Raw genomic sequence first — 27,390 nt, forward strand, 5'->3', positions numbered from 1 at the left:
GGTCAAAGGCAGAGCAGAGGACAAAGTGGTGGAAGCTGAAAAGGGAGGAGAGTTGTATGGTTTTCAGGGAGGAGTTGAGGAAGTCTCTGGGTGGTCAGGGGAAGGCAGTTGGTCCAGATGAAATTCCTGTGGGGGTGGAGAAGTGTCTAGGAGAGGCAACAGTAGTAATGATAAGAGGGTTAATCTACAGGATCTGAGAGTGTGAGAAGATGCCTGAAGAATGGAGACAAGGTGTGATGGTGCCTATTTCTAAGAATAAGGGGGATGTGCAGAATTGCAGGAAAATAGGGGATAAAGTTGATGAGCCATACTATGAGGTTTTGGGGAAGAGTAGTACCAGTAGAAACTAAACTGAGAGCAGAAGTCAGTATTTGTGAACAGCAGCATGTCTTCATGCCTAGAAGAGTACTACAAATGCAGTATTTGCTTTGAGAATACAAATAGAGAAGTACAGAGAAGGCAAGAGGGAGCTGCATTGTGTTTTTGAAGACCTATAAAAAGCGTATGACAGGTTGCCAAGAGAGGAGATCTGGAATTGTGTGAGGAAGTCTGGAGTGGCAGAGAAGTTTGTTAGACAGGTGCAGGACATGTATGCTAGCTGTGAGACAGTGTGCTGTGGGGGTAACAGAGGTTCACGGTGGAGGTGGGACTCCAACATGGATCAACTCTGAGCCCCGTCTTGTTTGCAGTGGTGATGGACAGGTTGACAGATGAGGTTAGACAGGAATCTCCATGGACAATGATTTTTGCAGATGACACTGTGATCTATAGTGAGAGCAGAAAATAGGTATAGGAAATTCCAGAGAGGTGGAGGTATGCGCTGGACAGGAGAGGATTGAAAGTTCGTTGCTGCAAGACAGAATATATGTGTGTGAATGAGAGGTACTCGGGTGGAACGGTGAGGTTACAGGGAGTGGAGATCAAGAGGTTGGAGGATTTCAGGTACTTGGGGTCAACAGTCCAGAGCAACAGAGAGTGTGGAAAGAGGTGAGGAGACAGGTCCAAGCAGGTTGGAATGGGTGGAGAAAAGTGTCAGGGGTACTATGTGATAGAAGACCATCAGCCAGAATAAAAGGAAAGGTGTACAAGACAGTGGTTAGACCAGCAATGCGGTGTGGCTTAGAAGCAGTTACAATGACCAGAAGAAAGGAGCCAAAGCTAGAGGTCTCAGACATGAAGATGCTGAGGTTCTCTTTGGGAGTGACCAGGATGGATAGGATCAGGAATCAGTCTATCAGAGGAACAGCATATGTTAGATGTTTTGGAGAGAAGGTCAGAGAAGCCAGACTGAGATTCTTTGGTGATTGCGGATGCTGGAATTGGAGCTGCCAGGCAGGAGGTCTCAAAGAAGACCAAAGAGAAGATTCATGGACGTAATGAGAAAGGACATGAAGGTAGTTGGTGTGAGAGAGGAGGATACAGAGAATAGGCTTACATGGAGAGTGTTGATTCGCTGTGGCGACCCCTGAAGAGAAAAGCCGAAAGAAGAAGAAGAAGAACACTGGCTTACATTTTAAGAACAGTTGTGGAGTTCAGAGAACAAAATTAATTTGATTAATTTTTAAACATAAAATAAGGGCAAATCCGCTACATAACTTGAGAATAACTTGAGAATATAAGAGTTTTGACAATGCTGGTGTCATTCGCACTTAGGGCATTTGGATTAATTTAGTAACTTGAATGAAACAATAATATGTACACCATTATACTCTTTAACATGAACAGTGAAAGACCATTTGTTTCTTGACTTCAGAGTTCTTCCAGACTTTGTATTAAAAAACTGACTAAATATTTACAAACTCTGAAACAAAAAAACATTTAATGATTGTTCATACAGAAATACTTTTTTATGCATTTTTATTTTTTTTTAATATTATTATTTTTTTCAAAGAATTTAATGTGTCTGTCTTAGCTTTAACATCACTGCGCTGATTAGCTTAACTATGTTGTAAGTTTTCTGCTGATGTGATGCTCTGGTAACATGGCTATAAGAGACTGTTTGGCTTTGGTTATTTACATAATTGGCAGTGAAAGTCCTTCATAAAATATCAGGTTCATGGAGAGTTAATGAAATGCTCTCTTCTTCATTTTTGTACAAAGTGTTAGTGTAACTGATATGTTCAAATTGTAAGTACAGTAAGAAGCCTGGATGTGAGTCATTCCTTTATGTATGTTATATTACCTGTCAAACTCAAGTTAATTATTTCATTTAAAGTGTCTGAATAGATTTTCTTACAAACAAAGCTTTTTATTTGTATTTTTTTAATTCATTGTTATCCCAGAATTGTGGCTTTGATAGATATTTTCAAAAAAGACTGCAGATGTACCTTAATTATCAAAACATTATCCCTTACCATGCAGGACATCCAGTACACTGATATTGACTACATGGAAGATAAAAAGGATTTCACCTATGACAAAGTGAAGTTTGGAGAGCTGCCTCAGTTTGCTGATTATCTCCATGAGAAAGGACAGAAATACATCCTCATCCTGGTAAAAAAAAGATACACACAATCACAAAATTGCAAAAAATTGCATTTGATCCTAAAAACGTAACTTTTACATTACTCATTGATTTATTGGCGGCAATAAGTTTATGTTTATTGAGCCGCCAAGAAGTTGCTCCTATGAAGCAGTATCTGGCAAGTATTTTGTGCATTATGTGTTTTTATCACCGCTGATGGAAGGATGAAAGCTTGTTCCTTTGGTCCTACTCTTCCTCATATTTAACATACTGTAACGTTATATTCAACATTAGTCAAACTTTAATGTAATTTCTGTTATTGTGTTGTGTTATAATCTAAGGATCCTGCAATTGCAACCAGTAAGAGGGCTGGGAATGCTCCATATGAGTCCTATGAAAGAGGGATGAAGAGGAATGCCTGGGTCACGGAATCAGATGGGAAAACTCCCTTGTTAGGACAGGTGAGATTTATTTCCCATTTGTAACAAAGAACGTCATGAGCAAAAGATCTTTACCCCCTGATGAATAACAGTTGTCAAATATATACTTAGAAATATATAATTAGATATCTTCTTGTCTTGGCAACTGGACTTGATTTTCATCTCTTGAAGTTTTACCTATCACACACACACTTACAATTTGAATACATCAATTGCACTTAATATTTTGTTTCAACCTGTAAAACAAGCACAAAAGGCATATGCACATATATAAAGTATATATATATATATATATATATATATATATATATATATATACATATATATAGTTGTGAAGATTACCCACATAGAGTTGAAAAAGATTACCCTCATATTTTCACTGGAAAAATACAGAGATCAAATTACATTTCAATCTATATACCTACCTTGCCAGCTTATAGTCATCTTATGTCAACAGGTATCAGAGATATCCACAACTAATTATGCCAAAAATGGGAAGGGGCAAGGGTGGTGACGAAAGAATTTTCAAGTTACGAAAAAGGGATCCAACCAATGCCCCAAATACACGATTTTATGTTATTATCATATTCATGTTATCAACTATTATCATATAGATAGCATATAACGCATAACATATAGATAACACCAATCATAATAACCAGATGATACTGGATCGGTCGAGGACCGGGTTCACAACGACCACCATTGGTAACGATGACCTACAGGGAACTAATGGAAACTGGGCTACTGTAGGTCAAAGAAGGGGAGGAGGAAGGCGTGTTCAGCAGCAGAGAGAGAAGAGGAAAGGAAAGAGTCTGGGACTGAGAGTAGGGACTTTGAATATTGGTAATTTGACAGGAAAAGGTAGAGAGTTGGTCAACATGATGCAGAGAAGGAAAGTGGATATACTGTGTGTCCAGGAGACCAGGTGGAAAGGTAGTAAGGCTAGAAGCTTAGGAACAGGTTTAAAGTTGTACTATCATGATACTGACAAGAAGAGAAATGGAGTAGGACTTATCTTGAAGGAGGTGTTTGTTGGGAATGTTCTGGTGGTGAAAAGAATGTCAGATAAACTTATGAGTCTGAAACTGGAAAATGTGTGATACACAAGGTTGTTAGTGGCTATGCCGCACATGTGGGATGTGAGAGGAGAAGGAGAAGTTCTGGAATGAGTTAGATGAAGTGATGCAAAATATCCCCAGAGATGAGAGAGCGGTAAATGGAGCAGACTTCAATGGGCATGTTGGTGAAGACAATTGAGGAGATGAAGAAATGATGGCCAGATTTGGTATACAGGATAGGTATGCAGAGGGACAGATGTTGGTCGATTTTTTCAAAAAGGATGGAAATGGCTGCAGTGAAGACTTTTTTCCAGAAAAGACAGGAACATAGGGTAACTTATAAGAGCAGAGGTAGGGGCACGCAGGTAGGCTACATCTTACATAGATGAGGTAACCTGAAAGAGGTCAGTGACTTCATGTAGTTTTAGGTGAGAGTGTATCTAGACAGATATAGGATGGTGGTTTGTAGGAAGACTCTGGTAACAAGCAAGATCAAGAGGACTAGGCAGAGCAGAGGACAAAGTGGTGGAAGCTGAAGAGGGAGGGTCATTTATGGTTTTCAGAGAGGAGTTGAGAAAGGCTCAGGGAGAGCTTCCAGATGATGGGACAGCAACAGCTACTTATCAGGGGCACAGGTAGGAGAGCACTTGTTGTGTCATCTGGAAGGAAAGTAGATGAGAAGACTTGGTGGTGGAATGAAGAAGTGCAGGAGTATATACAGTGAGCAATTAGAAAAGAAGAAAGTGGGATGATGAGAGGACTGAAGAGAACAGACATGAGTACAGGGAGATACAACATAAGCTAAAGACAGAGGTAGCAAAAACCTAAACAAAAGGCGTACGTCGTACAATGATCTGTATGCTCGGTTGGCCAGTAAGGAGGGAGAGAATGATAAATGGAAGTTGGCGAAACAGAGAGACAAAGATGGACAGGACGTACAACAGGTCCAGGTGATTAAGGATAGAGAGGGAAATGTAGTGACAGATGCTAGATGAGTGATGGAAAGAGTATTCTGAAGACCTGATGAATGTGGAAAATAAAGAGGCAAGGGTAGAAGAGGTCACTATTGTTGAGAAAAAAAAAAGTAGCACAGACTAGTAAAAGTGAAGTGTGGAAGGCATTGAAGAGGATGAAGAGTGGAAAGGCAGTGGGCCCTGATGATATACCTGTGGAGATGGGGAAGTGTCCAGGAGAGGCAGCGGTAGAGATTCTGACTCGATTATTCTACAGGATCTTAGAGTGTGAGAAGATGCCTGAAGAATGGAGACGAAGTGAGATCATGCCTATTTTTAAGAATAAGGGGAAGTGCAGAATTGCGGCAACTGTAGAGGGATAAAGTTGATGAGTCCGACACTGAAATTATGGGAACGGGTAATGGTAACTAGACTGAGAGCAGAAGTTAGCATTTGTGAATAGCAGTCTGGCTTCATGCCTAGAAAGATTACAAAAGATGTAATATTTGCTATGAGAATTCTAATAGAGAAGTACAGAGAAGGCCAGAGGGAGCTGCATTGTGTTTTTGAAGACCTATAAAAAGCATATGACAGGGTGTCAAGAGAGGAGCTCTCGTATTGAATGAGGAAATCTTGAATGGCAGAGAGGTATGTTAGACTGGTGAAGGACATCTATGCTAGCTGGGAGACAGTGGTGCGGTGTGCTGAACAGAGAAGTTCAAGGTGGAGGTGGGACTCCATCATAGATCAGCTTTGAGCCCCTTCTTGTTCGCAATGGTGATGGACAGGCTGACAGATGAGGTTAGACAGGAATCTCCATGGACAATGATGTTTGCAGATGACACTGTGATCTGTAGTGAGAACAGAAAACAGGGAGAGGAAAATCTAGAGAGGTGGAGGTATGCGCTGGAAAGGAGAGGAATGAAAGTTAGACGCAGCAAGACAGAATATATGTGTGTGAATGAAAGGAATTCAGGTGGAACGCCAAGGCTACAGGGGTCAATAAGTTGGAGGATTTCAGGTACTTGGGGTCAACAGTCCAGAGCAATAGAGAGTGTGGAAAAGAGGTGAAGAGACAGATTCAAGCAGGTTGGAATGGGTGAAGAAAAGTGTCAGGGGTATTATGTGATAGAGGACTATCGGCCAGAATAAAAGGAAAGGTGTACAAGACAGCGATGAGACCAGCAATGCTATATGGCCCAAAAACAGTTACAATGACCAAAAGACAGGAGACAGAGCTAGAGGTTGCAGAGATGAAGATGTTGAGGTTCTCTTTGGGAGTGACCAGGATGGATAGGATCAGGAATTAGTCTATCAGACTGATTCCTGGAGAGAAAGTCAGAGAAGCCAGAATGAGATGGTTCGGTCATGTGCAAAGGAGGGATAGTGTATATTTTAATAGACGGATGCTGGAATTGGAGCTGCCAGGCAGGAGGCCTCGAGGAAGACCAACAAGAAGATTTATTGACGTAGTGAGAGAGGACATGAAGGTAGGTGGTGTGAGAATAGGGTTAGATGGAGAAGGTTGATACCCTTTGCGACACCTGAAGGGAAAAGCTGAGAGGAGAAGAAGAACGCATTTTTGGGTTTTTTTTTGGGCAAAACAGAAAACTCAGAAAAACATGCAAACTCCTCACCGAAAGGCCCTCGTTTGAATTTAACCTTCATGCCTCAAATTAAGAAGAAGTTTAAGAAGAAGAAGAAGATAACATGTTCACAAAAAAGAAGAATAAACAAAACACCTAAAGGCTGAATGGTTGTTGATTTTGCCAATTATGTCTCTAAGAGTATATGGGTAAAGGGTGTATGGTCTTTTTAGCTGTATTGAAATTTCAAAAAGTTTCATGTTCCTTTTGCACTTTGGTATTCACTTTTAATTAATTATTCATTAATTTATATATTGTACATATTTAGATTGTCTAAGACCAACTTATTGTGTATAAACACAAAAATAGTTCTTCATAAATTCATCAAACTATAGTACTATGTACTGGTTGATTTGTTTTAATGCTTTGTGTGTGTGTGTGTGTGTGTGTGTGTGTGAGTGTGCGCGGGCACATTTGTTTGGGGGTTATACATCTATCTGTAAATGCTTTCATAGTGTTTTTCTTGATTACTCACAAGATTAGGTTTGGTTCTGCTAATCGCTTCCATGTTGTTTGTAACAGGTCAGGCATTTGCATTGATTTTACATTAGTGTTTATCTTAAATGTTATGCAGTAGTACAACACAGCTTTAGTGTGTGTATGTGAGAAAAATAGAATTATAGAAAGCAGTGGCGGGCTGTGCATTTCACACCTAGGCCTTCAGTAGTGCTCCTTTTTCTTGTTGTAACAGACCCGCTAGCTTTGGAATTGCCAGACCTTTCTTAATGATGTCCAGCTTTTCTTGAAAAGTCTGTCTTGGGTTTGACAATAAATATGCAACCGCATCAATTTCTCTTCCTTCAGGTATCATGGGTTGACAAATTAGCTATTATATCAACACTATACTATATTTGTGTTTGTGCAGCTTGCTACAGATGCAACCTGGTAGCTCTAGCTAGTACACTCTCTGACTATCCAATCAAAGGGTGTGTGACACACTGAGGTTACCCTACTCTACTAGAAGGTATCCATGTTGCAACTCAAAATCTGATTGGTTGAGGCAACACTTTCATTGACACTTGTTTTTTGCCAGCGTGCCTATGAGTCTGATTCTGCAGGGCTCCAGGCAGATTTCTTTGACTTTGACCCTGTCTGGCAACAAATAATGGCTTAAATGTGACTGGTTATATGTTTAAATATGAACATACATGTCTGGAGGCAGCACAGCCAGGTTAAAAAGCTATGACAAGAAGCAGACAGACCAAGTATTCATGGACGAAATCAATCTGTGATTCACATATTTTTTTTAGGCCAGCAGAGAAGGCCTCGCATGCCCTGACGGCCCTCCACTGATAGAAAGAGAGATCACCGAGTAGGTCAACAAATGAAACACATCCACTCCTTTAAATAAGAAGCAGATACTAGTATTGTGTGCTACACATCTGTGTATGTGTGGGTAAGATTGGAACTGATCCTATTAATTTCCAACTTCATGGATGTGTCTTGATTCTGAAAACACCAATTTCTTTACAGAAAGACCTTTGTCATAGCTATGTCACAGGTAAAGGGGAACCAGCAACATGGTTGTTGTCTATTTTGCTTACAGATTACTGCTTGGAAGATGGGGACAAAAGATTTCCCTATTGCAAGCATGCAAGCATTATCAAAGGAGTACATTCACATGTATGGATATGTTAGATCGTAGTGCAGATGTTGGGCCTCAATCAAATGGTATAAAACAAAGTTGAGAGGAATGAGGTATACTGTATGTTCATTTAGAATAGGCAAACAGAAACAAGCAGAAAAAAGGCATGTGCTGAGACTGACACATGCAAAAAAAAAAAAAAAAAAAGATGAAAATGTACAGGAGGATGGCAGTCTCCCTCCTTTAAAACAAACGAAAACAAAAATATATAGGAAACCAACCTTGCAATACAAACAAATGGGCCTTTTTCCCCCTAGGACAAACAAGGCACAGGGACATGCAAAAGAAATAGAAATTCTGTAATTTGCAGGTGATGACAAGCCAGTCAATGCAGCAGAAGAAGCAAAATTGGAGGCACATTTACATAATGGCAGGATGAGAAAATAGCTGCATATCCAACAGATATATTGAAAGCGATTACTAAATAAAAAAAAAGCTGGAAATGTCAGAGTGGCAAAATCCAAAGTTAAAGGATTAAATAAATAATTAAGGGTACAAGGAAAAAATGACAACTGTGAGTGACTACAAATTAGGTCTGACCTCATTTGAGAGAGTGTGTTTGTGTGTGTGTGTGTGTGTGTGTGTGTGTGTGTGTGTGTGTGCGCGTGCTTGTGTGTATTCATGTGGCCACGAGTGTTTTGGTTCACGCGTGTGTAAACATTCACAAGCATGATTCATGTCTTTGTTACTGACTGGGTTGTAAAATCATTGGCAGTGGAAGTAAAGATAAAAGATAGCCAGAATGGTGCAACCTTGAGAATAATTTCCAATACTGCACAGTTGTGCCAACACAAACACACTAACGTATTAACACACTAATACCTATCTTTGTGAATTAATCATTTTTCTCAATACACGTCATGAAGGTTGAGTCCTAACAGCCATGTCTAGAGATTTCTATTGCAATATCGATTTCTCCTCTCTTGTGCTCTCTTCCTCAACAGGTCTGTCTCTATCCCCTGTATTCTTTGCCATTGCTTTCTCATCAGCTCTGCCCTTCCCTTGCTTCATTTCCCTTTTGGTCTTTTCTTTGCCATGTCTACACTGCTAAGCTGTTTTTCTGACATATCTATATGTCTACATTTTGCAAAAGCCGATGTCTCTAGACCTACTGCTAATCAGCATTATCCATGTATTTAATTTGCATGAAATATTAAATGTGCGTATTGGAATCAAACATGATGACATGTATGTGAAGGATCCCTATAATTATGTTCCTTGAATACACATATCAGTTTGATATCAATTATAAATTATAAGGCTAGACCAATGGAAAAATGAAAAAAAAAAAAAAAAAATTTGCTCCATTATTATTTTATTTAACTTTTTTTTTAAATTAATAAACATTTATGCTGCATTAGAAACCACACCCTGTGTAACAATGCTGTACTCATAATTCTTGATAACATTTTAAACACTGGGCGTTATTATTGTATCAGGTCCCAGAAGAGAGAACGCAACGTTCAAATACATCCAAAATCATTATGCTGTATAAATTGAACACACAATCTAAACCTGGCTCCATATTTTTGTACAATACAGTAGGAAATACTAGTGATGGAGTTAACATTATTGTTATTGTTTATTTATTAATATCTATCTGGCTAAACTACAGTCTGCAAAATAAGAATTTATTGTACGGGTAAACAGGTTTTCAGACTCTGCAGACACTGTTTCCAGACACTAAACACTTTGAATCTTGAATCTTGAAACATACTCCCAAAATAATAAATGATCATTTAGTCGATTTATGTGTGAAACAACCATTGTGTCCAATTATTTCGTTGTTGTGTTTATAGTAAGCTGGCAAGCATTGTTGACAAATTTTACTCCAAATTTAGAAATAAGTAAATGTGCTGTATTTCAATCATTTCAGCAACAGCAACCGCAAAATGTTTTTTTTTCTGCTCAACAACACTTCTACAGCCTAGGACGAGCCAAGAATTGAACCAGTGAATTGAAACAGGAATGTTCAGTGCCAAGGATGACTGCACCCTGCGTCACACCACCCCCCAGTCATGGCATGTCAGACAGGGTTGCTTTGAAAGTGTTATTAAATGTGTCATTAAAAAAAAAAAAACTCATCATTAAAATGTGCATGGCATTTGAATGGAAGCTCGTAACACAGACCAAGATTTAGTTCCTCTTGCTTAAATGTACATTTAGCTCAACATATGTTAAATCAAGATACAAAGTTGGGAAAATTAGTTGGAATGTTTTCAAGTCTTCTCCAAAGATTGTATATTGAAAAATACGGTAATTTATGGTAAAAAAAAATTGAAATTTCTGGAATTTCAGCAGGTACATTTAGAATCAAGCATTCAGGAAAATGTTTCCAATGGATTTTTTTCATATAGTTCTCAAACATTTCTGCACTCTTACTCCCTCAGGTTTGGCCAGGAACAACAGTATTTCCAGACTACACCAGCCAAAACTGCACTGAATGGTGGGCTGAGGAGTATGCACTGTTTTACAGCGAGATCAAACATGATGCTCTTTGGATTGTAAGTCAGATTCAAGTATCTAATATGGACATTTGCAAGCTTTGATTATCTGGCTACAGACAGTTTTTATTCATCAGTCCGAGAAGTGAATATGCTTATAATTTTGGTACTGAGTTTTTCAGTTTGATTTAACAGTGAGGAATAAAGGTAAATGTCATGGAGAAAAAACAGTGTTCCTCATGAGTCAATAACAGATGAACTGCTTGCAACAACTTCGTTTTAACCAACTAATTTTCTTGTTGCCTTTAAAAAAAAATAAGTTGGGAATCCTCATTAGTCCCTCATCTCTTTGGATTGTGGATGCATAACAGAATAGTAGGAGTATTAAAGTAAGTTTTAACTAAACCTTAAACCTTCTCTGCATTTTCAGGACATGAATGAGGTGGCTAACTTCAAGAAAGGATCTGAAACGGGGTGCGCAGACAACAATCTAAACTATCCTCCGTATACCCCAAGTAAGAGATACCTTTTTTGTAAAAATCAGTCTATAACAAAATTATTTCAGTAATAAAGACAAATACAACCAATTATCTCGCTAACAGCATTACTTGCCTTTTCAATCTTAAAAGCCCTGTCATGTTATGTAAAAAAGTGAACAAAAGCGTTTCAGAATTTACTTTAATACTGCAAGGAAGTCTTGGTCCAAAGTAAATAAAAAAAAAATCTTAAGTATGTACTCCCAAATGCAGATTCAAAATTATTTTTCCATCAGTTTGAAGAAACACCTCACTGCAATACCTGCAGAGGAGACTATTGTCCGCAATCCATGTAGAGCAGTACCTCCCTGTCTCTGGCAACCTAAAACACCTCTATCAGGCTGGCGAGAGGGAGCTGGAGCTTGTTGTCATGTCCATACAGGGAAATGCAGCAGAGGCTCCTTGATTGTCTAAGCCACCTGTTCAGGAACTAGCTGATGTTCGTGGCCCTCAACTGTGGATATTGGAACCTCGTAAATGAACATTGGCCACAGGAGTCTGGAATTTACCTTGAATATACCTTGAGTTTACATGGAGGTGCTGACTTGTCAACCGCTGACAACCAGCTCCTCAAACCTTCCTGGATTTCCCAGATAGACGCTGTGGCTCTTCGGGCACTCTCATATATTCATTGAGTAATTGTGTTTCACCAAAGAAATTCTTTACTCGAGAGAGAGCCACTGAAATTTTGCTTGATGATTGCCAATACATAGAGGTGTTCTTCTCCTTTAATACTTTAAAACCTTCTTCCACATCTTTTAAACATTGCTTTTCCTTCGTTCATGCCATCTTTTTGTCGCTCTTCATCAAACCTTGCTTATTGTTTCCTTTGTTCATTACATACCTTTTTTGCCAATCCTTTGCCCCTTACCTGCCACATCTTTTCAGGGATTCTGGATGCGGTGATGTACAGTAAGACTTTGTGTATGGATGCCAAGCAGGCCTGGGGGAACCATTATGATGTACACAGTCTTTATGGCTACTCTATGGTGTTGGCTACTGAAAAGTAAGTCCTCAACCAGTGCAAGAAATAATTCTGCAACTAACACATTTGATTTTAATAAGACAGATGTTTCTCAACAAGCAGGTTAATATCAAGCTACTGTCAAAAGCAAAAACACATGTCATGTATTATCAAAAAAAAGGCCCCTGAAACTAATTAAACGTTATATAACAAAAAGCAGCAGACAATAGGTTCATACCCTTCCTTAAATTATGACATGTGACTCTTGAGAGCCAATTGGGTCCAATTTGAGAAGTACAGGGATAAGTTTTTATCGAGCCTGGCTCCTGTGGTGAATGAATGATTTTTTCATCTCATTAAGCTGGAACAGTTGAAGGAGACATTACTTACACAAACCTATAGACAGACATTTAGAGAAAGATATAATCATAGATGCACTGTATGACAAAAAGTCATTATTTTATTATGACCAAAATAAGAGAGAATGTGAACATATGGATGTAAAATCTGTGTGTGAAGCTGGGGGAGAACAGCCAGGATGTATATATACAATGATAAAGCTGGCTGCAGGAGCCTGTTTGCTACACCTGCATTCTTCACAAACCATAAACACACACACACATGCATACACACTCACACTCACTCTCTCAATTAAACGCATGTACCCACACATGCACACATAAACATACACACACACACAAAGCAAAGGGGCAGCTGGAGACATTAAAATTCACGTAGACACAGGGAGAACATTTAAACTCCATATAGAATGTGCTAGATTCCCTGCGGGAATAAATAGTCCAAACCGCCTTTTTTTGTACCCTCATTGTGTGGCAGGACATGAAAATGAGAAAGCAGAGTTATTTTCGTTTTCTTTTTAATTGTGTCATTAAATGAGCAAACTCAAGAAAAAGTTAGGATTACTTCGCACTCATTTTAGTCAGGAGTTAACATATGCCGCTACATTCTAAAAATTAAAAAGCATTTCTGCTAATGCAATTAAATTGCCAAATTTTACAATTCTAATTGAAATTCGATAACAATTTGACAGTATGTTTTGAAAATTAAATCTTTAATGTTTTTCACTTTTTAATTGGGATTAAGTCACTGAATGAGCAGAATGGCAGAACAAAATAAAAATGCGTCTTGGATTACCTATTTCTCACTTTAGTTGTGTGTCAAAATATGCGGCCACATTTTGAAAATGAGAAAGCCTTCTGGTAATTCATTTTAATTTGAATTATGATACTTTCCATAGCCAACATGCTGAATCATCATTGTTCATCAAATTGTTGAAAACTGCAGTGTTCAACTAAACTAAGATGGGTGGGTAGATTCCAAATGTTGAACACATCCCACTGCAATCCCCAAGAATTGCAAGTCCAAAAGTGGACTGCATAATTTTCAGGCATTATACGCTTATCACCACAATATTTTTACAAAGGCAGAGCCGCCTCACATTCTTTATTCCTGAGCTAAGATTTGCATTAGGGAGATTACGATGTTTGATGTTTGATGATGACCTGCTAGCTTATTAGTTCTTTACACAGAAATGTGAACACCTGATAAACCCATTAGTAGTCAGGAGAGTCTGTAAGGTATTTAATATTCCACCTCCTGCCACCATAGATAGCTTTTCTGCAGCTGTGTGCATGATGTATATAGGGATGAACAACTACGCAATATATTTTCCATATATCAATGCGCGCATTATAAAAGTCCAGGTGAAAGTTCCTTTATAATGAATTTGTCCTCTGATCATCCATTTTAATGTTTTAATAAAAATTATCATGACTTGCTTAATAACAAGTCATGTTAATTTTTGATTAGAATGTCTTTGTTTGTTTTTGAAAGTCAGAAATGTCCAGTGTTTGATGAACATCACAGACAACATTAAGGCTTTTTAAAGCTTATTTTTTTTAATTTCAAGCTGTTTATGAAGGCAGTGCTTTTTGAAGTATTAATGTAGTGAAGGTGTGTGTATATGTAGCCACTGAAAAACAACTGCGGTATCTGAAGAAGACTTACCGCTTATATTTTGACGGGGGACACATATAATACCATATCATAATGGAAGCTGTACATTTCACATGACCAATCACATCACCCAAAAAAAATCTTGAAAACACTGAATAATAAATCATATCAGTAAAATATCATATATATTTTTTTTAATTTGAATATTACAATCAGCCCCATTTTGCAAATATACAATTACTAAATATAAAAAAAAATAAATGATAAAAAAATATAATTTTCTGGAGTGATGAAGCTCAGAAAACCAAAAACGGAGTTCCTATGTCTGTATTTTTGTGTCATTTGTTGCTTGGGTTCCTTGGAAAGTTTTTAATCTTTTTCCCCGCTTAAACTGAAAATGGACAAAATGAACATAAGGGTCGAAAAACCCTTATGTCCGTTTCATCCCAATTATCTGTCCTTTACATTGTCTTACTTTCCACCACCCTTTTCTATCCCCCAGAGCACTGCAGCGTGTGTTTGAAGGAAATCGTACCCTGATGTTGACCCGCTCCTCCTTCCCAGGTGTGGGGAAATATTCGGGTCATTGGCTGGGGGACAATGCTGCCAACTGGAATGACATAAAATGGGCCATCCCTGGAATACTAGAGTTTGGGCTGTTTGGTGTTCCCTATGTGAGTTCTAATTCTACCAAGAATGTTTTTTGTGAAATGAAATAATTGTACTTTATTTTATATATTTTTCGAATATATATACATATATATATACTATATTTGTATATTTGCACATATAGAGTATATCTCGATATACTTTCTTAATTATATATTTGATATATCTCTTTGATATATCTCGATATAGTGAAGAAAGAGAGGAAGAAGGCGTGTTCGGAAGCAGAGAGAGAAGAGGAAAGAAAAGAGTCTGGGACTGAGAGTAGGGACTTTAAATTTTGGGACTATGACAGGAAAAGGTAAAGAGTTGATCTACATGATGCAGAGAATGAAATTGGATATACTGTGTGTCACTGAGACCAGGTGGAAAGGTAGTGAGGCTAGAAGCTTAGGAGCAGGTTTTAAGTTGTACTATCATGGTACTAACAAGAAGAGAAATGGAGCAGGAGTTAACTTGAAGGAGGAGTTTGTCAGGAACATCTTAGAGGTGGAAAGAATGTCAGATAGACTTATGAAACTGGAAATCGAAGGTGTGATACTCAATGTTGTTAGTGGCTATGCCCCGCAGGTGGGATGTGAATACGAAGAGAAGGAGAAGTTCTGGAATGAGTTAGATGAAGTGATGCAGAATATTCCCAGAAATGAGAGAGTGATAATTGGTGCAGACTTCAATGGACATGTAGATGAAAGCAATAGAGGGGATGAAGAAGTGATGGGCAGATTTGGTATACACGATAGGAATGCAGAGGGACAGATGATGGCAGATTTTGCAAAAAGGATGAACATGGCTGTAGAGAACACCTTTTTCCAGAAAAAAAACAGGAACAAGGGTAACTAGGATGACTTTGGTGACAAGGAAGAACAAGAGGACAAAGGCAGAGCATAGGACAAAATGATGGAAGCTGAAAAGGGAGGAATGTTGTATGGATTTCAGGGGGGAGTTGAGAAAGGCTCTGGGTGGTCAGGGAGAGCATCCAGATGATTGGACAACAACAGTTAGTGTTATCTGGGAGAAAGGTAGAAGAGTACATGGTATGTCATCTGGAAGTAAAGGAGATAAGTAGAAAGGGCAGTTGGTAAAGATGAAGTGTGACATTGAGGAGACTGAAGAGAACAGAGCTAAAGATAGAGGAAGCAAAGTCAAAACAAAAGGCGTACGATGATCTGTATGCTTGGTTGGCCAGTAAGGAGGGAGACAAAGAAGGTTAGCAAAACAGTGATATAAGGATGGAAAGGATGTACAGTCATGGCCAAAAGTTTTGAGAATGACACAACCATAAAAAACATCTGGCAAACACGTAAAAACCCTGAAGGAACAAACTTTGTGAAAGTGTCATTCTCAAACCTTTTGGCCATGACTGTTCAACAGGTCCTGGTAATTAAGGATAAAGAGGGAAATGTAGTGACAGATGCTAGAAGAGTGATGGAGAGATGGAAAGAGTACTTTGAAGAGCTGGTGAATGTTGAAAATGAAAGAGAGGCAAGGGTAGAAGAGGTGACTATTGTAGACCACAAAGTAGCATAGATCAGTAAAAGTGAAGTGAGGAAGACATTGAAGAGGATGAAGAGTGGAAAAGCAGTTGGTCCTCGTGATATACCTGTGGAAGTGTGGAAGTGTCTAGGGGAGGCAGCGGTAGAGTTTCTGGCTAGATTATTCGACAGGATCCAAGAGAGTAAGAAGATGCCTGAAGAATGGAGACAAGGTGTGATGTGCCTATTTCTAAGTCTAAGGGGGATGTGCAGAATTGCAGCAACTATAGAGGATAAAGATGATGAGCCATACAATAAGGTTTTGGGAAAGAGTGGTGGAAACTGGACTGAGAGCAGAAGTCAGCATTTGTGAACAGGGATATGGCTTCATGCCTAAAAAGAGTACTACAGATGCAGCATTTACTTTGAGAATGCTCATAGAGAAGTACAGAGAAGGCCGAAAGGAGTTGCATTGTGTTTTTGTAGACCTAGAAAAGCATATGACAAGGTGCCAAGAGAGGAGCTCTGGTATTGAATGAGGAAGTCTGGAGTGGCAGAGAAGTATGTTACACTGGTGCAGGACATGTATAATCAAGGCCAAAAGTTTTGAGAATGACACAACCATAGAATCATCTGGTAAACACGTAAAAACCCTGAAGGAACAGACTTTGTGAAAGTGTCATTCTCAAATCTTTTGGCCATGACTGTATGCTAGCTGGGAGACAGTGGTGCGGTGTGCTGTTAAGGTAACAGAGAGGTTCAAGGTGGAGGTGGGACTCCAACAAGGATTGGCTCTGAGCCCCTTCTTGTTCGCAGTGGTGATGGACAGGTTGACAGATAAGGTTAGACAGGAATCTCCATGGATGACATTGATGATCTTTAGTGAGAGCAGAAAACAGGTAAAGAAAAATCTATAGAGGTGGAGGTGTGCTCTGGAAAGGAAAGGAATGAAAGTTACTCGCAGCAAGACAGAATATACAATATGTGTGTGAATCAGAGGAACCCATTTGGAAAGATGAGGCTGCGGGGGTTGGAGATCAAGAAGTTGGAAGAATTCAGGTACTTGGGGTCAACAGTCCAGAACAACAGAGAGTGAGGAAAATAAGTGAAGAGAAGGGTTCAAGCAGGTTGGAATGGGTGTAGAAAAGTATCAGGGGTATTATATGATAGAAGAGAATCAGTCAGAATAAAAGGAAAGTTGAATAAAAAGAAAGACAGTGGTGAGACCAGCGATGATGTATGGCCTTGAAACAGTTACAATGACCAAAAGACAGGAGGCAGAGATAGAGGTCTCAGAGATGAAGATGCTGAAGTTCTCTTTGAGAGTGACCAGGATGTATCGGATCAGAAATCAGTCTAGAGAAGGTCAGAGAAGCCAGACTGAGATGGTTTGTTCATTGTTCATTGTTGTACAAAGGAGGGATAGTGAATATATTGGTAGACGGATGCTGGAATTGGAGCTGCCAGGCAAGAGGTCTCGAAGAAGACCAAAGAGAAGATTTATGGACGTAGTGAGAGAGGTAATAAAGTTAGTTGAAGCGAGAGAGGAGGATACAGAGAATAGGTGTAGGTGGAGAAAGTTGATTTGCTGTAGCGACCCCGAAAGGTAAAAGCCGAAAGAAGAAAAATAGTATATCTCGATATACATCTTGATCAAAATAGGTATAGTAAAGTGGCCTGCTAGATAAAACTGTCTGGAAAGTCATTAAAACATTTGTTTTTCAAAAATCATGACAAAATTCGCGAAAACTGCAGTCAGCACTATGCACATGGGGTGGTCTCAGAGATGGCAATGACATCCTGCTGTGAATATGTCAGCCAGATTATAGATTGTTCAATTTACTGACTCTGCCATTCCCCTCTCCTTAACATACACCCACTCACTTGAATTGTGTGGAAAAAAAAAAATCATAGAGTGAGAGTGAGAGTGAGATGGAGAGGGAGAGGAAGAGGAAAAGGGAGAGGGAGAGGGTGAAGGAGAGGGTGAAGGAGAGGGAGAGGAAGAGGGAGAGAGAAAGAGGGAGAGGGAGAGGGTTAAAGGGACAGGGAAAGAAATGAAAAAGTGAGATGATTGAGGATTGAGTAAACAATAAAAAGCAACAAGTTTCCAGGGACTGCTAATACATTAACATTCTTTCTTTTAATCAAGTGTGTAATCAGTTTTGACAAAAGGTAAGTGCCCACATTATTGGTCCACCAGTGACGCTAACTTTTTGGCATAATTCAAACTGTATTAAATATGTATGGAATATGACATAAGCCATTGGTAGAAAGACACTGCCACAGTAGCCTGTCCTCTTGGTTTCACGGAGGTGTGTTTCAGATTGGAGCTGACATCTGTGGATTTTTTGATAACTCCAATGAAGAGTTATGCCGTCGTTGGATGCAGGTCGGAGCTTTCTATCCCTTCAGCCGTAACCACAACGCTCAGGGCTTCAAGGTATTGTAAAGGCATTCAATTACCCACTCCTTTCAAAGCAACTAAAAAACATGATATGGAATCCACAAAACTGTGGATTACAAACTGTGATCACTTGTAATTGAATGTTTCTTTATATAAAAGCATTAAAATCATTAAATAAATTAGATTTTGGTTTTTGCGATCAGGGTTGATCAGTGTAAACCTAACTGAAACTTTAATTTCACAGTAATGCACATCAGTGGATCAGATAATGATAATGGTTATATTAAGGATTAAACAAATGTGACATTTATTACTGATAAGGCATGTAAAATAATTCACTTGAATGTCACATGATTATGCACATGAAGACATAAAGAAAAAGAAGGAAAAAACACAAATAGAAAAAGAAAGGAGGACCTGTGGAGCATAGAACCTTTTACTGACATTACATGCTGAACTATTATTGTTGAAGAACAGTACCGTGGGGTAATACCTGGGAACAAAAGTTAGTCTACAGGGGTTAACAGTGTGAAAATTGATTGTCTAACAAAATTTTCCATGGGGCATTCCCATGACTCCCCTCCAAAGGTACCGGTGTGTGGATGTACTCTGTGATGTTACATAAGTATGTACAGTTCACTGTTTGAGTGTGTATTTTTATTTTTTTATTTTTTTTTTGTTTCGTTTTATTTTTGGGGAGGTCACCTTCAAGTCTTCATCATTATGGGCAATGATTAGCCAAATGATAAAGCGAATCTCACTCTTTCTTTCTTTCGTCACATTTACTCTTTCTCATTCTCTTCTGCCTCTAGTCTGTCAGGCATGGGCAAACTACAGCTCGTGGACCATATACCTGCCCATTGGGCGTTTTGATCTGGTTCACCAAAACTGAAATTTTATTATAATGAAAGACAGAAAAAGGGGGCACTGACACCTGGATGCAACCCGAAAGGGAAAGACAAGGGGTGGATGTCATCCCTCTTCTGGTTATTCTTCAAGACGCTGTTCCCTTTTCTCATCCATACCAGTCAGTGACCCCTTGTTTTACTATAGTTGTTTCCCATATGCAGTTTCAACATGCAATGGAAGCTGGTGAAGTCTGAGTCCGGTAGGAGCCAAGATGGTCCTGTAAACGGGGTTGGTCTGGTCTCTCCCATGTGTCCACTTAGCAAAATTTTGGAAGAAATGTGTGGGAAGACAGGGCTTACCGTTTGGACCCCACCATGTTGGAGGGGAATTTACATTGTTTGTGCACCAAACACGCTTCTCGTTAGGGGTGGCAAAAGATGGTAGAACTATCAATTCTTTTGGGGGGTTGGAAGAAGCGTGTGTCATGAACAAGCATGCAAGAGCGATGTCCGGAGCGGCAGCTTTGGGTGCTGCATCTGCACATGCGTTCCCCACAGATACTAATTTGGTGGCATTTGTATGTACCTGGCATTTGCAAACTGCGATAGATGCAGTCAGGAGTATAGCATCATGCAATTCAGCCACCGATTTGGCGTTTAGTATAGGTTTACAGTCAGACTGAAGGAAACCTCTACGTTTCCAGAGGGCCCCCAAATCATGAACCATGCCGAATGCATATTGCAAAGTCATGTATACAGTGACAGTTTAACCGTTTGCTAATTTATGGGCTTCAGTAAATGCCACAAGCTCAGCGTGTGGAACAGAGTAGTGTGGCGGCATCAGAGAAGGCAGTATAGCCAGCCCAGTTGATGCCATCATCATCACGGGAGGCTGAGGATCTATGCAGAAGATCAAATCTGGATTGACTAACAAAGTATTGTTCCAATACTGAGATGAAACAATGTCTTCCTCCTGCATCTTCAAGGGACAGGATTGTAGCTGGGTTCATCACTTGACAACAATGTTGGACATGTAAAGTAGGGTGGTGGTGTACCGCAAATAATGACCCGCTGACAAATTGGACATATTTTTTTCAAGTAAGATAAGGGACATGACATCTGAACCTAAAAGAGTGACTAATGCATAGCCCACAAAGTTTCCAGAAGCCATTACCGCTTTCACTGTTGCAGCCACCGCTCACAGATAGGAGGGCAGTCCAGTTGCTACTATGTCCAATTTAGTGGAAAAATAGGCAACAGCAGGCCGCCCATTCCTTCGTTTTTATAGTGGCACAGAAACCATACACCCAACCTTTTTGTTACGGGTTTGGACAAAAGGCCGAGTTGGGTCTGGAAGGCCCAGTGTGGGGAGACTCTGAAGCAGCGGTTTCAATGTGTCAGTGGGGCAGAGTACACCACATATTTTGGGACAAACTGCCAGTAGTAGGAGCAGAAACCTAGGAAAGGTCTTCGGTTTCTTTTTAATAGGCTGAGGGGTGTTTTGGATTGTTGCTGTGCAGGCAGGAGAAAAAGATTTTCCCTCTGCCGAAACTGTATGACCCAGGAATATCACTTGCGTTTGCACAAATTGTAATTTACTGAGACTGGCCCTATGCTCCTCCTTGTATAAGTGTTTCAGCAGGTTAAGGGGGTCTTGTTGGCATTGGTCTCATATTGGGCTGCAAATCAATAAGTCATCCATGTATTGTAGGAGAGTGGATCTGTTGAGGAGCTCTAGGGAAGCCAGGCTGTCTCTAAGTATCTCACGGGATGCTGGGGATTGGACCCGGAATGGGAACCACACCACCAAGGCTTAAATCAGGGTTGGAGCTCTTTTATTTAGGTAGGCAGGGTGTCTCAGGCAGACAGGGTCACAGGGAGGGCCCCAGGCAAGGTATGTCAGGAAGGCAGAGTTGCAGGAAGGGCCCCAGGCAGGGTTGCAGGAAGGGCCCCACAATCCTTCAGCCCTGCAACCCACAGTCAATCCTTCTGTCAAGCCTTCTCGATCCCTCGCGATTTCCCCCAGCCCCAAGCAGAGCGTGCCGCTGCTCTTTAATGGGCCGGGTAATTAGCGGCAGCTGGCGCAGATTGTCAATTTGATCCAGCCGTGTCAGACCCTGACAAAGTACTGCATTATAGGTTGTTGGGCTTTTGCAATAGCCTTGACAAAGCTGTGTAAAAGTCTACAGTTTGCCATTAAATTCAAAAGCAAACAAAAATTGAGAGTCCAGATGGACTGGACCGAACACATCAGCCAGGTCTATGACTGAGAAATAGTACACCTGTTGTGGAATTTGCAATAGAATGGTGTAAGGGTTGGGCACAGCAGGAGCCTTTGACACCACAGGTGCATTGGACGAAACGCCATTCAGTGGGCTGTCCCAGAGGGCAAAATCTTTTTTACTGAGAACAAAGGGGTATGAACTGGAAATGTGGTGCAGGGTTCTATTACCCCAGGTTCTCGAAGTGAATTGAAGACTGGGGTGATGCCTTTTAAAGCATCTGGTTTCAATCGGATTGTTTCTTACATCGCCGATAGTCAGATTTTGGTGTGATCTGTATGGGTTCACAATTCCTAATGCATGTCATATTTGCCTTTGCCATAGTTCCTCGGGTACCTCTGCCAATGCAGGAAATAGGTAATTATTTCTTGTTTTGTAAAAAAACGGAAGCAGTTGTTTGATTCGCTGCTAAAATTTGGACCGTCCGTATTGCTTCCAGGCATCAACAGGTTATTGATTAAGCCCTCTCTGTAAATGCCTGTTGATGGGGATACGTAAATATCCCTCTCTGAGATAGGTTGCCAATCAGTTACCTCATAACACTGTTCTGCAGAAGGGGCACTATCCTCCCAACCATCTTTGTCTCCTTCTGACAACCAGATGTGAGGTTGGGAGTGAGTCACTGTAAAAAAAGGTCGCTGTGCGTGGTCCAGCTGGACAGACATGACAGACATGGGTCCCTTCCAAAACATGTATTCCACACACACTCCCTTTGCCACACATTGCTTTCCATCTTTCAGGAAGTATGTTTTGTAATAAGCATCTGGTCCCACAGATAAATGTGCATTGCAATGAAGATTGTCTGAAGGCATGCAAGTCGTATTTGGATGTCCCGCGCATCTTTCGGACATCTGTAAGAATTCCATGGTATACTTTTCATCTTTAATTTTCCACAAATAGTCATACAGGTCGTTACAATAGATGCCTGTCCATGCCGTCAGTGTTATATTTTCAGACGGGGTCACTTTTAGGCCCTTGAGGGTTGAGATCAGACTATTTCCCCATTTTTGCATAATATCTCTTCCCAGCAGATTCACTGGGCAGAGAGATGAAATTAGGAAGCTATGCATTTGTTTAACATTATCGTGGACCGCCTTTAGTGGCACTGAAAATCGGTCACGTGCTGTCATTCTCAATGCTCCTGGAGAATATGTGGATTTTCTGCTTAGTTCTACCGATGGTAGTTCGTTAGACCTTATTACCGAATGAGTCACACACGAATCAACTAAAAATGTAATCGATTTCCCTTCTACTTGTGCCATGAGGGTGGGCAATGAATGTAAGATTGTGATGAAATGTGTGCATATGTGCCTTTCAATTAGGTTTTAACGTCTGTGGTTACATGTATTGTGTGTGTGTGTGTGTGTGTGTGTGTGTGTGTGTTTGTGTGTGTGTGTCACATGCGCATGGCTTACAGGTCCCCCTTCCATGGTTTCCTCTGCAGGGGCTTCTTGATTCAGCCGAGGCCAGTCTGCTCGGTTTGGGGCAGTTGGTAAATGTCTGCCGAATTCATCAGTGCTTCCATTCTCTTAAGGGCAGTCTCTGGTCCATTGTCCCTTTTTCACACAGTGGAAGCATATATCTGGGTCCCACTCTTCTTTGTCCCTCACTGCCAGGTCCTCCTCTGCCTTGGTCATGCCCCCTTCCTCTACCTCTGCCAGTCAGCCTGAGTCTGTGGTCATCATCTCGATCCCTAGAATTTTGGGGAGGAATGCGTGTAGCTCCTCTACTCCTCGTATGTTGCGTTCTCGCTGTCCTGCTGGGTTGCAATGCCTCTGAGGAGTCCCTTCATGCATGCCTCGCACAGCACACTTTCCGTCATCGATGGTATTGGGTGTTGTCCTTGAACGTTTTTAACAGCCGTCATCTAATCATCTACTAATTCATTGGACTTTTGCTTACATGTGTACATGGCAGCCATGTTAATGCGAGGTGGGAAGGCAGTTTTTCATGGCCCTACACATTCTGTCCAGGGTATTACGATAGACATCGTTGTCCTTGTGGGTCCAATCAGGAATCAGGGGTGTTGTGATGATGTCTGAAGATCTAGCAATACATCTCGAACTTTGGCAATGTCAGCTGGTCTCAACATCTTAGTCGTCATGTGCTGAATTTCTGCTCCTGTGGGAAAAAACCCTCGACAGAATGATTGCGATTCTTCTGCAAAGGTCACACTAGATGAGGTCGGCGATGGTAGATGCTGCACTGCTACCTTAATGTCGGCTTAGGTGCAAGCTCGGTGCACCAGGATGGCCCTGTGTGCACCACTTACCTGGACCATGGGAGCTGGGAAGATGATACCTGGAGTCTGATGACCTGTGGGTTGGAACTTAACGTTTGGTTTCTCATCTTTTCCGGTCGAGGTCCCACTGACCCCGTCTTACTATCGGTGCACTGGGCTGGTGGCCATCGTTTTTCCATCCCAGAACTGTGACAGTGCTCCTTGTGGTTGCCGATGTGCCCATCTGTCTAAATCCTTGTTCACCCATACAGAAGATAGCGATAAATAGAGGGGAGTACAAAGAGTTGGGTAAGGAGCCGATGCTTGTGCATATGTGGGTGTTGTTTTAGTGTCTGTGTCACATATTTCTTATTTCCTATCATTTCGTCCTGCCATCTGCTTCTGCAACCTCTGCCTTTCTCGCCTATCTGCCTTGTCTTTCCACGTTTTCAGAAACCTATTGTCTCTCTATTTCCTCTTTCTCTTTCCATCTCATATTTTTACTCAACTTATCAATTTTCTCTCTTACTTTCTCTTCCAGCATTTTTATTTGGTTCATACTAAATGATCTGTTTGCGAGGAATCCGCATTCTGTTACCCAATTCCAAAAATTAATTGATGTCCTGATACTTTGGTTTTTCAGCACATACCTCCTCCACGGCGTCACCAGTTTACTTTATGACCCTCCTATACCCATTGTCCCAGACCAATTGTCACGTTAGGTCTTCAATCCCTTTCAAGATCATCACTAACTGATCTTTGATCATCCCATGATCGTCACTAACTGACTTTGCGTTAGGTCTTCGATCGTCCCACGATCATCACCAACTAGTTTCCAACCTGGATGTCCCCAGGTGGGGCGCGATCAAAACTTTAAAGTAACTTATCATACTCTTTGCAGTCCTTTATTACAAGTCATTATGAGTTTGTTGGATTCCTTTAGGGACCATGATGGATCACGGTGAGATGGTCCTCCCTTCTCTAAATGTTCGAGGTTGGAGACTGGATTATTGTCCAGGATGATCAGTCCCTGGTCGTTCCCGTCCAGATAGTCCACTGAGCAATCCTGTTTGTAACGCCACGTTTGTCATGAAAATTTCTTATTGGCTGGAAATTCTTAGAAACACGAGAGTCGGGACACCCAGCTTCACATAAGAAAAATTTAATCTTGTGCACAACAGGGGAGAAGCATGATATGGAGTCTCAAGGCATTTGTACTCTTGTCCCGTCGGAGGGACAGGTGAGTTTTGTGTCAGCAGACAAGGGGGGTACCGATACCTGGATGGGGAAGACGAGGGGTAGATGTCATTCCTCTTCTAGTTGTCCCCTTCCCCCGTGACCTCTGATTCTTGAGGATATGGTTCCCCTTTCTTGTCCTGGCCTCTTAGTGATCCCTCATTTTCAGGACGCTGTTCCCTTTTTTCATCCTGGCCTATCAGTGACCCCTAGTTTTTCAGGGCTGACACCGCTCATGGTATACAGCATCATAATTTTCTATTACACCCTTTAAACCCTTCTGTAAAAATTAGTGGATCATAGAAAAGAAAGGTAGACACTGAGTGCTTGTGTTTAACAAATATTTTTTACCGAAGTCCAATCAACAGCTGTATGACTGATACACCAAGAAATGGTTGTAATTTTCACAGACCACAATATCAGCTGTCATATGCTATTGGGCAATCAAGGCAAGAACAGATGGCTGTGGCTCAAACGTTGGTGGCTTATTTGCAGACATAGAAAACATTTTTTTCACCGACAAACCGCGATTCAAGAGTGGAGTGGAGTGGAGTGTGGAGCGGATTGCAACTCCACAATGCCACACCAATGGGGAAAGAGTTCATACACGTTACTTAGGTTCTGGTAGTTCTGCAGGATGCAGTTGAAGCAGTGGAATTGGAGACAGGCAAGGCTGGTATTGGAAAGACAGACAAGCGAGCGCAGGGCTCCTGAAGTCCGCTGAAGAAGACTGGTGAGGGAGCATAGAGACAGACATGTTCGGTTCCAGGATATCCTATGGCAAACAAAGCAACCTGTCCACTGGGAATGCAAAGAAGAAGCTAAGCTTTTAAGCCTGCACAGATTGCCTACCATGTGTGGCTGCTGTCCAGGTGGACCAAAACAGCCTATGAGGTGGGACCACTGCAAAAAGTACTGAGAATCATGATACCAAGGCAAGGTTTATTCTGGCATTCAAATTAGCGATTAGCCATGGCTCCAAATCTCTGGAGGATGGGACATAAGATCCTGACGTTTTTTGGCTTAACGTATATATGTGAGCTGGCATTCAGCATTATGAACACTGACAAAGCCCATCACAGATCCCAGTTAACTGACCTTTGGATCCATTCTGAGAATTGCCACAACAGAACTAACTTCAGACTTTGATGCACTGGTAAAAAAATGGAGATCAACAACATTGTTCCCACTGGAACAGAATGGAATTTTCTCTGCTGTGCTTTGTTTAAAGGGCAAATCCTATCAAGAAATTGCTTTTACATGTACTCCTATTCTATCTATATAATTTACATTAGTTCACACATGCATCTGTTCTTGGCCCAACCCCTGTTTCAAATGTACAACATTAACATAATCATACAAATATTGTTTGATAAAGCTTACCAATGCTTTTTTTATTGGTTGTTTTCTTCACAAAATCTAAGAAGTGCTATTATTTTTGGCCATGTGTCTGTTTGTCTGGCCAACTATTGCTACTGTATTTCCAATTTCCTTGGTCTTTAGCAATATATACATATATATATATATAGTTATTGCTGTGAAAGGGAATTTTAACAAGTTAGGTTTGTGAGAAAAAATGGATTATGTTCAGTTTTCAATTGTGTTAGGTATGTTTCTGCTTAGTTTGGCCCTCTTTATAAAGATACTGCTTGTGGCATGGTAGATATCTGGATATATGCCCCAGAGTACCAGATCAACACTGGTTATTTTGTTTTTTTAGAACAGGAGTTTGAAATAAAGGAGAAGATACTGTGTGCCATAACCATGTGCCATAAAGACTGCTAAGTTGCCCCTTAGGCTTGCTGTTTTCTCTTTAGTTGTCCGAGGTAACAGGCTTCTGGTTCATTGTTTGCTATGCTTGGACATTTTTCTCACTAAGAGTATAATACCTTAATGCCAGACTTCTAGAGGTGGGCTACAGTCAAGGCAGCAGAAGCAGCTTTAGACCGGTTGGTATGCTACTGGCATGCATGTTTCAATCCAAACTTCCTATTTAATGTTAACTATGTAATTACTATTTGAAAGAAATAATTCATCATAAACCTTTCCTTATTCCTTTCCCCTGGGCTGCTTCTTTCCCCCCCCTGTTCCAACCTGCTTGCATATGCATCCTAAACATGAGCACAAAAAA

General features: G+C 40.6%; 1 protein-coding gene across 1 annotated transcript in view; it reads left to right on the plus strand.

Annotated features, from left to right (window-relative positions):
• The window catches only part of si (sucrase-isomaltase), a 116,736-nt gene that overhangs the window by 12,296 nt on the left and 77,050 nt on the right, over nt 1-27,390 (plus strand). Inside the window, exons 12-18 of the mRNA XM_086164385.1 lie at nt 2,362-2,493; nt 2,806-2,925; nt 10,600-10,713; nt 11,084-11,168; nt 12,078-12,195; nt 14,633-14,804; nt 18,592-18,708. Coding sequence (XP_086020511.1) covers nt 2,362-2,493; nt 2,806-2,925; nt 10,600-10,713; nt 11,084-11,168; nt 12,078-12,195; nt 14,633-14,804; nt 18,592-18,708 — 858 coding nt within the window. The remainder of the gene's footprint in view (nt 1-2,361; nt 2,494-2,805; nt 2,926-10,599; nt 10,714-11,083; nt 11,169-12,077; nt 12,196-14,632; nt 14,805-18,591; nt 18,709-27,390) is intronic.

This window comes from Fistularia commersonii, chromosome 18, assembly GCF_037954325.1.
Source record: "Fistularia commersonii isolate RoL2024-O1a breed Wild chromosome 18, RoL_Fcom_v1.0, whole genome shotgun sequence".
Lineage (NCBI taxonomy): Eukaryota > Metazoa > Chordata > Actinopteri > Syngnathiformes > Fistulariidae > Fistularia > Fistularia commersonii.